Genomic DNA, 12,517 nt, shown 5'->3' on the forward strand with positions numbered 1-12,517 from the left:
TATACTTTAAGTTTGCTAAGTGTCTCTGTGATTTAGATGTGCACACTCTTCAAAGCTCTAGACAAATAATAGCCAGTGCTAGCCTACAATATCGGCATAGTCGATCCTTGAAATGCCGACTAAATTTTTGACTCGATCGATCTATTGGTCCAAGCTAAAGGTAAAACAATATGTTTTCTTTTATAATACTCAACTCATGGACTTATTAACTATGCAAATACTTTTAACACTATCTCTTATATTCCACGACATGATCGCCAAACCTTCTGTTCATATGTTAGTATAATAGTCCCACTGAGCTTCATTTGCAATTTTACTAAAACCTACTGAGGCTAGGTTGCCACATGTTGACGGTAGAAAGTTCCGAACTGTTTACCATTTATAGTACCTAAGTTCACCTAAGTATTTTGGAGGTTCGTGTTCCCCAAAGAAGGCAATGGATTATATAGGGAACCACGGAAGCATGACCAGAGCGGAAAATCTTTAGCAGTGAGTGCCCTCCCCCTTTTAAAGTTATCAAAATTTCTGGATCCGTCACTGGCACAATCTAAAGTTTCTTTGTAATGGTAATGTAAATTTATTGGTGTTTTACTGCATGAACATTTTATATTTTAGGCTTTCTCGTTTTATTGGATTTATGGTAATAAAGTACCAGATTAATTTGTATTCTCCTTTGATAGTTTCACGGTTAACAACAGACACACAGCTAAAGACCCTGTATTGTTATTTTTTTTATTTATTTATAACCATGTCTGTTTTGGTATGCATCGCAATTTTAAAATGTGTTCACATTTGATTTTAACTAAAGACTTCTTTGTAGTACTTTAATCAAAAACCGTTCCGTGAATGTTTTCCCACATGCACACTGGTATTTATAAATGCCTCGAAAATTGATATTTTTTCCTTTATACACACTGTAAATCTACCCGACGCCTGACGCGTCCGGACGCGTTCAAAATTTGTACACCGATTGTTCAATATTTTAACGTCATATGTTCATGCTTAGAGACGTGTTCAAAGTTTTAACGTTTGTGTTAAAAATATTAACATGTGTGTTTAGACACAGTGTACACCGGTGTTCAAATTCTGATCTGAAAAAGAGGATAGATGTTTGTCCGGTTTTTTATCCTTCTTATTGGCAAATTTACAAAGAAATTCATTTAAAAATATGAATGTGAATGCAGGATGATAATCTTTTGAATATTTGACAAATAATTTTGTAATTGTGAAATATTAAACTTCCAACGTGGCATATATGTATAGTTTATGAACTTATTTTATTACTATTACTAGTTTTACTTATAAGTGACATTTAATTATGGATATCAATGATGCCTGTTATGATAATATCGTACTAAAAATATGTCGATGTTTATCTTATTTCATGATCCGTTCAGTTTATTGACATTACATGTTCAATCGGTGTTCAAATCGCTCGAAATTTTGAACACCTCGCGTTAAAAAAAATATACCAGGGTACCGAATACCGGAAACAGATATCGGCCGGTGATTTGGGCGGTTAAACGAAGAATGGATACATATAAAGAAGAGCACTGGAGAAGGGACTTCTATCTCATATAAACACGAAAGAAGTGAGTAACAAGTTAGCTAGGATAATCTCCGTAGGTATTTCGATGGCCTCCTTGTCATTTTCTCATGTCAGATATATATTTGTCAAATATTCATAACTGTTATATCCAAATTTTCAATATTCAAAATAAAAGACGAATTAAAGAACAGTATTTAACGTAAATAACTGTAAGCTTTGTTCTGGTGATTTTCTAAACTGATGATTATAATCAGTCTGTTGTCGTCTGTCTGTTTAAATACAGAATAGATTGACACGTATATAAGCTGAACACTAAGTGTTAAGAACTCTAAAATCAAGTGTTCAAAAATGAAACACAAAGGCATAAAAAAATGAACACTACACATTCAACTGATGAACACTAAGTGTTAAGAACTCTAACATCAAGCGTTCAAAAATGAAACACAAAGGCATTAAAAACTGAACACCACATATGCAATTGATGAACACTAAGTGTTAAGAACTCTAACATCAAGCGTTCAAAAATGAAACACAAAGGCATTAAAAAATGAACACCGCACATTCAATTGATGAACACTAAGTGTTAAGAACTCTAACATCAAGCGTTCAAAAATGAAACACAAAGGCATTAAAAAATGAACACTACACATTCAACTAAAGAACACTAAGTGTTAAGAACTCTAACATCAAGCGTTCAAAAATGAAACACAAAGGCATTAAAAACTGAACACCACATATGCAATTGATGAACAATAGTGTAAACATATGGAACACCATTTTTGACTTAGAAAATGCATTTTTTTTATTTGCAGGAATCGTTAGATTGGAATGTTTGGTTAAGAAACCGGTGGCCAATTAGCCCACGAAGGTCATTTCTGCTATAAAGTGTTGGAAAAAAGAAAGATGTCATAAAGGTATGACAATATATGTATATTAATAGCTTATGGGGGTGTATCATTTCTATATCTGTATACCTTAGGTCAAGAAATCGACTTGTGTAGTTCATAATGTCAAAACTTGCAATTCGCTGCCTCAGAATATCAATTTGTACTCTAGTATATATCGAAATTAAAGCACAACAACTATTGCATAATTTGATGCTTTATGAAAAATGCTCTTCTATTAATTTTAACTTTTATTTTGCAGGATATATAGGCTCATAGACATTACTTGTTGTGGAGGATTTTGATATTGGAAGTTGATGATAACCACATAAAATGCCAACCAGTTGATAGCTTTAAGTGAAGATGCACTGAAAAGTTGACCGTACATTGTGTGTGATCGTACAAGAACTGTTGGAATTTGCAAACTTTTAAACTTTCATTGTGACAAATACCTATATCATAAACTATCTACTTTTCACATTGACATGCTTTTTTGGTTAGGATGTATACACATGATGTAACAACTATACTTGTCATGTAGAAGAAAATAATTATTAGTGATATATTTAAGTCGGTTTAAAAACATTATGTATTTGATTTCATTGACTGTTACTTGTGATATCATAAGGTATTCTTGTGCACTTTTCTTACATATATGCTCATTTGATTATATAAAGAATTACTTGTTTAAATATGTTTTATTGTTGTATTTTGCCTGATTCAATATAGTTTTTATAACAGTTTAATTAAGTTTAGTACTTATGGAAAATTATGTACGCTTAACAATAGAACATGTTCCACATTTGAACACCATCAATTTGAACACCTATGTCAACTGTTCTGAATGTTAACGTCTGGTGTTTTGAATTTTAACATTTTGGGTTTTGAACATGTTCGGTGTGTTCAAAAAGTGTTACATGGCTGTTGAACGCGTCAACGTATTAATATTTTGAACATTCGGACACGTTAAATCGTTGAACACTAATGTTAAGGTCTTTAACATCAAGTGTTCAAAAATGAAACACAAAGGCATTAAAAACTGAACACCACACATTCAATTGATGAACACTAGTGTAAACATTTGGAACACCATTACACGTTCAAAAAGTGTTACAAAAAAGCGTTCAAGCAGTGTTCTATTTATTAACACTTAGATTTACAGTGCATGTATTGAGGAGTTATGAACTTTGAAAAAAACACAAGCACCCGTAGGACATGCAGGAGACAGGTGATGATCAGGTCACAATTAAATTAATGAAAGTTTATACATGTAACAGTAAAGACAGTAAACCCCTCCCAAGAAATGCTTGCTTAAAAAACAAATAAAATAGAAGCAGGTAGTATTGTCCTTTGATTTTAATATTCCACTCCAAACAAGAAGAAATGTATGATAAATTTATAATGGTACATTATTCTGTCATTATATATGGACTATAAGGGACGAAGTAACACCCTGTATAGTGACTTTTGTTTGTCGTGATTTAAACATAATAAAAGTGTTTCTTTCCCCTAAATCTTAAGAGCCTCATTGAACAGGATACAACCTGAACTACCTCAGACCTCAAACAATCTGAAACTTTTCAAGTACTTTCTATATGCTCATGTGAATTTTGTCTTGTTAGCATAGTTTTGTACTTGGGACAGATAATCAGAATGATCAGCTATCGTCAGTATGGTCTCGTTTGTTTGAACAACCAATGATCAGGTAATTTTTAATTCAGCTTTACATGTCAGTGATTTAGAATAAGAAAATCCTAGATATTAAACATATGCAAATGGCTAGTTTAATTAGATTATAGTCATAACTGTATGAAGCACCTTTTAAAGACTAAATTACATCTACATGTAACTGCCTTTTGGTCAAAGATTTTTTTTGGGGGGGGGGGGGGATAGTTGGCACACATGTACACATGAAAAAAAAGAGATGTAAGGTATTGTACTAGACTTTTAATAAAGTTATATATACTTGATAACAATATTAACACAACACATCTAGATATTCAGGGTCTGATCCATACATTTAAAAATAGGGGGGGGGGGGGGGTCACAACACAGGACAAAAAGGGGGGGGGTGTTCCAACTATATATCCCCATAATATAATGCCATCCACCATTACTATAGTTGTTTGTTGGGAAGACAAGACACTAAGCACTTTTTGTTACTCAAGGACACACATTAACTTTAAATTAAAAAGAAATTCCAAAGATTTTTTTAAATTACATACAATGTACAGGAAAACTTATTCTTTAAATCAACATTGTTTTAATGCAATATTATTTGAGCATGTTGACCCCTTTTCTAGATTTTTTTCTGAAGAGATGTTTATGGTAAATCATGTTAATGGTACAACCATATTTTAAATTAAATAAATGGATGACTACATGAAGAAATTAAAAAAAAAATCAGCGTTAAGAAACTCACTGTCTTTTCATCATATAAAATAATGTGAAACTGTTGTCAAGAGAGTCTGTCCATTTTATTTTGTATATTACCATACCTTTTTCATTAAATTGCTATATATTAAATTATTTTAATATTTCATATTTTTAATTAAATAAGATTACCATGTGGTCTTTGCTGGAAAGAAATCACTCCATTTGTACTCATATATCATGTATATACTAGTATATGCCAATATTTAAAGTATTTTAAGCAGAGATTTACAATATGCATGTACATCTGCCATGATCTGGCATGCAAAATGTTAACAGCAAGTAAAGAATTGACTTTATATGTGCAATATCTATAATGATTTATATCATGTATATATACAACACATGAGATTTACAACTATTACATAAATTGGATGAGTCGAGCATGATACAAAAATGACTTTCTCATGTACTTAGCTTTCATGCGTCAATCATGCGTTTACAATATATGTGATACACGCATGTATTTATTACATGTGAAAACCACATGTGAAAATCATGCGTTTAATGCATGTATTTATTACATGCGAAAACCGCATGTAAAGATCATGCGTTTAACGCATACTTCCGATACCGCATGATTTTCGCACGATTCACACATAATTTACGCATTTAATAGCCTTTTATGCGTAAATCATGCGTTTGAGAAATCATGCCATACACGCATGTTTAAAACGTGCGAAAACCGTATGTGAAGATCATGCGATTTACGCATACTTCATATTTCGCATGATTCACACATGATCCTCGCATGACTTTTGCATGTAATGGCCACCATGCGTATATCATGCGTGGCACTTTTGCCTGTGTAGTTTATTCACTTGGACATTTAAATTTCTTCTAGGAGAAATCTATCACTCATTGATTAATTTGCCTGACCAAAAAAATATCTTCTTTGTTGATTGAAATACATGTATAAATTCACCTAAACTGCATGTGATACAATATTTATTCAATATCAATAATATATATTCAATCTGTTCAATATAAACACTGATTTAATTATAAAAAGTTTATTCCTGATTTTTTTATAAAGTACTGCATGCATTTATGTTTCAAAGAATCTGCATGTTTTTCATGGTTCTTCAGTTATAAAGAATACATGTATGAAGACCTTTATTTAAACATTATCATTTTAAGTTTTAATTTGTGAAAAGACTAAAAAATAGCAAATTTTAATAGGTAAAATGTTGAAATTTGATCAGAAATCAACTTTTAATTTTTAAATCAGTGTTTATATCAAACAAATTGAAAATGTGTTATTGATTGAATAAATACAACATCACATGCAGTTTAATAATTACTTATTTGTACATGTATTTCCATCATTGATAGTTCAATTTTTTGTTCAGGTAAATTAATCAGTGAGTGATAGATTTCTCTTGCAAGAAATTTAAAGGTCCCATTGAATAAACTAAACAGAGAACAATACCTGTTGTATTTGTAAGATGGGACAATACAACTTACAAAAGTTTAAATCGACAGGTAACTTGCAGGTGAATCTGTGGAAAGCTATGATAGGCTTCGCAATATACAATATAGAAAAACTAAACATTACCTAAAATATAACATTTATTTGTACAAGGTTTTGAAAAAAAGGCAAATCTCGGTTTGGAAAAAAAGGCAAATCTCAAGGCTGTGCTGCCTATTTCTATCCTATTTTATGCCAACTCTGCAAGACACACATGCATAGTAAAGGTTGTTGGGAAAAAAATTGTCAACTATCCTATTACCAGCAAATACAAATAACATTTTGAGACAATGTAAGCTGCTTAATTCATAAACAAGTCTAAATTTAGTTTAAAGAAATGATCCCAGATTTGCAGAAATACAAAAAGATACAAACTAGAGGCTCTTAAGAGCCTGTGTCGCTCACCTTGGTCTATGTGCATATTCAACAAAAGACACAGATGGATTAATGAAAAAAATGTGTTTTGGTGATGGTGATGTGTTTGTATATCTAACTTTACTGAACATTCTTGCTAGCTACAATTATCTGTATCTTGAATGAACTTGGCCCATTAGTTACAGAGGAAAATATTTTGTTAAAAATTTACAAAGTTTATCTCTATCTATAATAATATTCAAGATAATAACCAAAAACAGCAAAATTTCCTTAAAATTACAAATTCAGGGGCAACAACCCAACAATGGGTTGTCCGATTCATCTGAAAATTTCAGGACAGATAGATCTTGACCTGATAAACAATTATACCCCGTGTCAGATTTGCTCTAAATGCTTTGGTTTTTGAGTTATAAGCCAAAAACTGCAGTTTACTCCGATGTTCTATTGTTAGCTGTGGCGGCCATTTTGGTTTGTTGACCGGATCACCGGACACATTTTTAAAATTAGATACCCTAATGATGATTGTGATTAAGTTTGGTTAAATTTGACCCAGTAGTTTCAGAGAAGATTTTTGTAAAAGTTAACGACGACACACGACAACAACGCCGTTTGACGCATTTGAATTCATGACAAAATTGTGTTTTGGTGATGGTGATGTGTTTGTACATCTTACTTTACTGAACATTCTTGCTGCTTACAATTATTTCTATCTATATAGAACTTGGCCTAAAAGTTCCAGTTGAAAATGTTAGTTAAAATTTACAAATTTTATGAAAATTGTTAAAAATGCACTATAAAGGACAATAACTCCTTATGGGGTCAATTGACCATTTTGGTCGTGTTAACTTATTTTTAGGTCTTACTCTGCTGTACATTGTTGCTGTTTACAGTTTATCTCTATCTATAATAATATTCAAGATAATAACAAAAAACAGCAAAATTTCCTTAAAATGACTAATTCAGGGGCAGCAACCTAACAGCAGGTTGTCTGATCCATCTGTAAATTTCATGGCAGATTGATCTTGACCTGATAAACAATTTTACTCCCTGTCAGATTTGCTCTAAATGCTTTGGTTTTTGAGTTATAAGCCAAAAACTGCATTTTACCCCTATGTTCTTTTTTTAGCCATGGCGGCCATGTTGGTTGGTTGGCCAGGTCATGCCTCACATTTTTTAAACTAGATACCCCAATGATGATTGTGGCCAAGTTTGTTTTAATTTTGCCCGGTAGTTTCAGAGAGGAAGATTTTTGTAAAAGATTACTAAGAATAACGAAAAATGGTTAAAAATTGACTATAAAGGGCAATAACTCCTAAAAGGGGTCAACTAACCATTTTGGTTATGTTGACTTATTTGTAGATCTTACTTTGCTGAACATTATTGCTGTTTACAGTTTATCTCTATCTATAATAATATTCAAGAAAATAACCAAAAACAGCAAAATTTCCCTTAAATTACCAATTCAGGGGCAGCAACCCAAAAACGCGGTTGTCTGATTCATCTGAAAATTTCAGGGCAGATAGATCTTGACCTGATAAACAATTTTACCCCCATGTCAGATTTGCTCTAAATGCTTTGGTTTTTGAGTTATAAGCCAAAAACTGCATTTTACCCCTATGTTCTATTTTTTGCCATGGCGGCCATCTTGGTTGGTTGACCAAGTCACGCCACACATTTCAAACTAGATACTCCAATGATGATTGTGGCCAAGTTTGGTTTAGTTTGGCCTAGTAGTTTCAGAGGAGAAGATTTTTGTAAAAGTTAACGATGACGGACGACGACGATCATGGACAACGGACGACGGACGCCAAGTGATGAGAAAAGCTCACTTGGCCCTTTATAAAAATAAGAAAATTTGGAAACTTACACTGTTCATGACATTTACTCAAATTCTCAAGGTCATCAGGGTGGTAATAGTCATACCCAGACGTCCCTAGTACTTCAAATGGTAGATATCCAATAATTGGTGATGCCCTGCAATACATAGTAAACATCAACATCATATACACAGAATATATACATTAGTAGGTATTATCGCTATTTTGTGCATTTTTCCTTTGATCTTTTTTGTGATAATTTTCATCTCATGCTACTCACTCGAGATGGAAAATTATCGCTAGAAACTAAGCATGCAAGTGGCGTTGCTAATGAGATTGACATGAAATTGACAACGTTGTCATAGGTAAAATAGCGATAAAAAGATTATCATTGTTCATCTTAACTCGATTGCCTTTCTCGCTTTCGCTGTCGGGGCTCAAGCGAGAAAATCAATCTCATTGAGATGATCACCGATAATCTATAAATATACATATGTCATTCACATGAATAGTACATAAAGATATAATTTTAGGTGATGCCCTGAAGTAGAGATACATATCAATGTTGTATAAAATATAAATACTTTTAAATAGATACTATTTTGATATAGGTGAAGCCATATATTGAAATTGCATTTTAAAGTACAGTCGACTCTCGTTATCTAGAAGTCAGTCGGACCAGAGAATTATTTCAAGATATCATACACATAGTTTGACTTAAACGAAAACTGGAAGTTTGACAGTCCAAGGGAAGCAACTCTTGCTTAGCTTGGTAGAGCTAAAATAAATCTGAATGAGTATGGGAAGAGGATCGATATTCTGGTATTAGATTGATGGTCTTTCTTTATTATAATAAAATTATTTTTACTTATTCAATTGTTTCAGCTACAATTTTTTCCTATGGCCTTTATCCGAGAGAGTTATTTCTAATCGATCTTGATTATTTAGGTCGTTAAAAGTTGACAAAATTGTTTATTCTCGATACAAGAGATTTTAGAAAATTTAGATTTCTCTTCATTTTGTTTCATCTCACTCTTTCTTTTCAATAGAAAATACAACAAGATAAAAGATGCTGAATGAGTAGTGTTTAGGTGATCACCAAACAGAAGTCTTAATCCTCACTATATACACACCCAAGCTCATTAGTGTAAATCACAATTAATTGTTTTGTAAACATTTTAAATACTTTGTCATGAACATTAACAATGTATCTCTAATTATTTATGAAAATTCTATAAAAGATAATCTCAGGTAAACACTCATGGAAATAGCATGTCATAAATCAATTACAGTGGTCAGTGACAAAAAATGAAATTACATGTGTATTGTCTGAGATTAACTCTTCAATCCATTTAAATCCCAGAGGTCATGTTTTGACATATTTGTATTAAATCGAGATTCATAATGAATTTTTAATGCTTTTGTTAATCTTGGGACTGTAATTTTTTTTCAACTCGACCGAAATTACAACTCATCCAATTTCAACTCATCAGGAGTCGAATTACATACATTTATTAGGAACAAAGTTAGAGAAGACATGAAAACTTCGACTCATCCGAAATTTCAAGTCAACCGAGTTCGAGACAACGAGAGTTAACTGTATTATACAAAGCTCTTCACTCAATGGTGATGCCCAAAGATGCAGATGTCAGTGTCCCTTTATAACATCCCTAAAAGGGGGGTAAACTATATACTACTAAAGGAAGAAGTCGATTTCTTTGTGCCACAACTCTTCTGGAACTATGGAATCAGAAATATTTGTGATATGATGTATAAATGTAATTTTTGGCCTTTCTGAAGGAGTAGGTCCAGTAAGGACCTATTTTGGCCTCAAATTTCAGGTTCATCTTACGAAAGGTTTTGACCACTTTTCATACACTTAAGTCATTAAGTGTCTATTTCATTTGAATCAATTAGTTTATGTGAAAGATCTTAACTGATTCAGTCTTTAAAAACGATCCCTTTCAAGCTCAAATATAAAAAATCTTCCAAATATGCTGAAAAATGAACTTTCAGATGTTTTTTGTCAAAAATGAAAGGGGCCACATCCGTGTTCATCCTCAACCTCTATATATGTTATGTATTATCATAAAATACAACTTACGTTTCAATATTAAGGATGAACATAAGCGGGCCACTTTCGTTTTACACGAAAACCGTCTTAAATTTAACTAAAATGCTAAAATTGTGAAGATTTCAGTAATTTAGCATGACTTTATATAGCTAGTACCCGATATAAGTGCATTGTTATGTCAAAAACAGCCCATATTTATGTAGCTTAAGCATTCTACAGTCCAATTAATAACTAAAAGTTTACATTTTAACAACATTGTAAAACTGCTATATTTTGGGGCTAAAAAGGGGTCTTACTGGACCTACTCCTTTGACTTTGAAACAATCCTTATTCCACAGAAAACACAAATTTTTGAGAAAATATCCAAAGTTGGAGACCATTATAGATCTGTGTCTTATACACTTTTGCATATGATCAGTTGACTTACTGCCCGTGGAATTTAAAAACTCTTTGTTTGAACACTTTCCGAATTGTACCGCTATTTTGTGAGCATCTTCTAGTACTGTAAATTCAGAAATTATTGCGTGCACTTATTATTGCGATTTTATCATTTTAAACTTGAATGCGATTTTAATTTTTACGATTTTGAGAAAAGTCATGCTCAATTCAGTTAAAATATTACAAAATGAGAGTTTTAATTATTGCGTTTACAATTCTGTCGCATTATTCGCAATAATAAAAACCTCGCAATAAGTTCTGAATTTACAGTAATATTAATACCTATGGTCAAGATAAAGGAATTTCCACTCTAGACTGTGTCTTGATGTGAATTCTGCTTTAGCTTCATCAATAATGGACATTTCCCGTATAAACTGAGCGTTCTCTATCTGTACCGTACAACAGAATGACATGTTATCCTTTACTTGTGCCATCATTCCATAATTCCAATCGTCATTGTCATTAAAATCTGAAAAATTAACAATCAGAAAATGTTAGAAAATTATTCTCTGTTTTAGTCAAGTGCATGAATTTTACAATTTACCTTCTTTATTGTAGTAATAAACCCTTATTGAAGATGTTTAGGCCACTGGCCTTCTTCAGTTTCTATATTTTCCTTCTTAAATACATGGTAGAAATTTCACTTTCAAGATCATTAAGGTTGTACGATACAGTTACTGGGGATGTAAAGATGTTGCCAACATAAAATGTCTTTTTTTCACAATGTCAAACTGTGACATTGTCTTTCTGTTTTGATGTAGTCAAGTGAGTGAGCTGTAGAGTTGCAATCTGTTGTAGATAAGTCAGTAAAGTCGTTTACTTCTGTTTAGTTGTAAGTGATATTTACAGTTTACTTTATGATTTAAGTCAAGTCTTATATTGTTTTAGTGAAGTGTGCGATTTCACATTTATATTTCTGTTAAAGTAAAGTCAATAAATTTTTACATTCTGTTTTTGTGCTATCATTATTTGCTCTTCACCCATTGTTCACTTTTGAACATGAAAATATGACTTACTGTTCCAATGTTTAAAACCTGTAAACTTGACTGTTTCATAGACAGGAGGTTTGTCTGGTCCTAGAGATCCTCGCTTGAAGTGACAAGAGAATGATACCTGGTTGTCATCTGTAAATACAACACAAATTAATTCATTGTAAAATAAACAATGTGATGTCCCTAATCACAGAACTACTTCTGAGTTTTCAATTTGTGTCGTGGGTAGCTGAAGAACGCTTCTGGGTGCTATTTGTTTACTGTATTAAAGACTCATTGGTGGCTTTTGGCTATTTTCCACTCTTTGGTCTGTTTCTTATCTCTTAAAAATATTCCTCATTTCCATTCTCAATTTTATCTTAAAGTTTTACTTTAAATCTGTGTACAAAATTGGACATTAATGAGCATAATTTCATTTCTAGGTGAAAAAAACATCATAGATAAGAGGATCATAAATCTGAATGCCAGACATATCATATGAGGT

The 12,517-nt window shown here is 32.2% G+C and overlaps 1 protein-coding gene and 1 long non-coding RNA gene across 3 annotated transcripts in view; one reads left to right on the forward strand and one right to left on the reverse strand.

The window, feature by feature from the left end:
* LOC134695828 (circadian locomoter output cycles protein kaput-like) overlaps nt 1–12,517 on the reverse strand; it is a 56,728-nt gene that overhangs the window by 21,008 nt on the left and 23,203 nt on the right. For both annotated transcript variants that reach the window (XM_063557260.1, XM_063557259.1), the window contains exons 7-9: nt 12,058–12,165; nt 11,324–11,510; nt 8,580–8,686 (exon numbers count right to left, since the gene is read on the reverse strand). In XM_063557260.1, coding sequence (XP_063413330.1) covers nt 8,580–8,686; nt 11,324–11,510; nt 12,058–12,165 — 402 coding nt within the window. The remainder of the gene's footprint in view (nt 1–8,579; nt 8,687–11,323; nt 11,511–12,057; nt 12,166–12,517) is intronic.
* Nucleotides 1,428–3,594, forward strand: LOC134697263 (uncharacterized). The gene is made up of 3 exons (XR_010103088.1): nt 1,428–1,592; nt 2,362–2,463; nt 2,696–3,594. It is a non-coding gene; the product is annotated as an uncharacterized LOC134697263 (long non-coding RNA).

Source organism: Mytilus trossulus, chromosome 14 (assembly GCF_036588685.1).
Source record: "Mytilus trossulus isolate FHL-02 chromosome 14, PNRI_Mtr1.1.1.hap1, whole genome shotgun sequence".
NCBI classification, from domain to species: Eukaryota; Metazoa; Mollusca; class Bivalvia; order Mytilida; family Mytilidae; genus Mytilus; species Mytilus trossulus.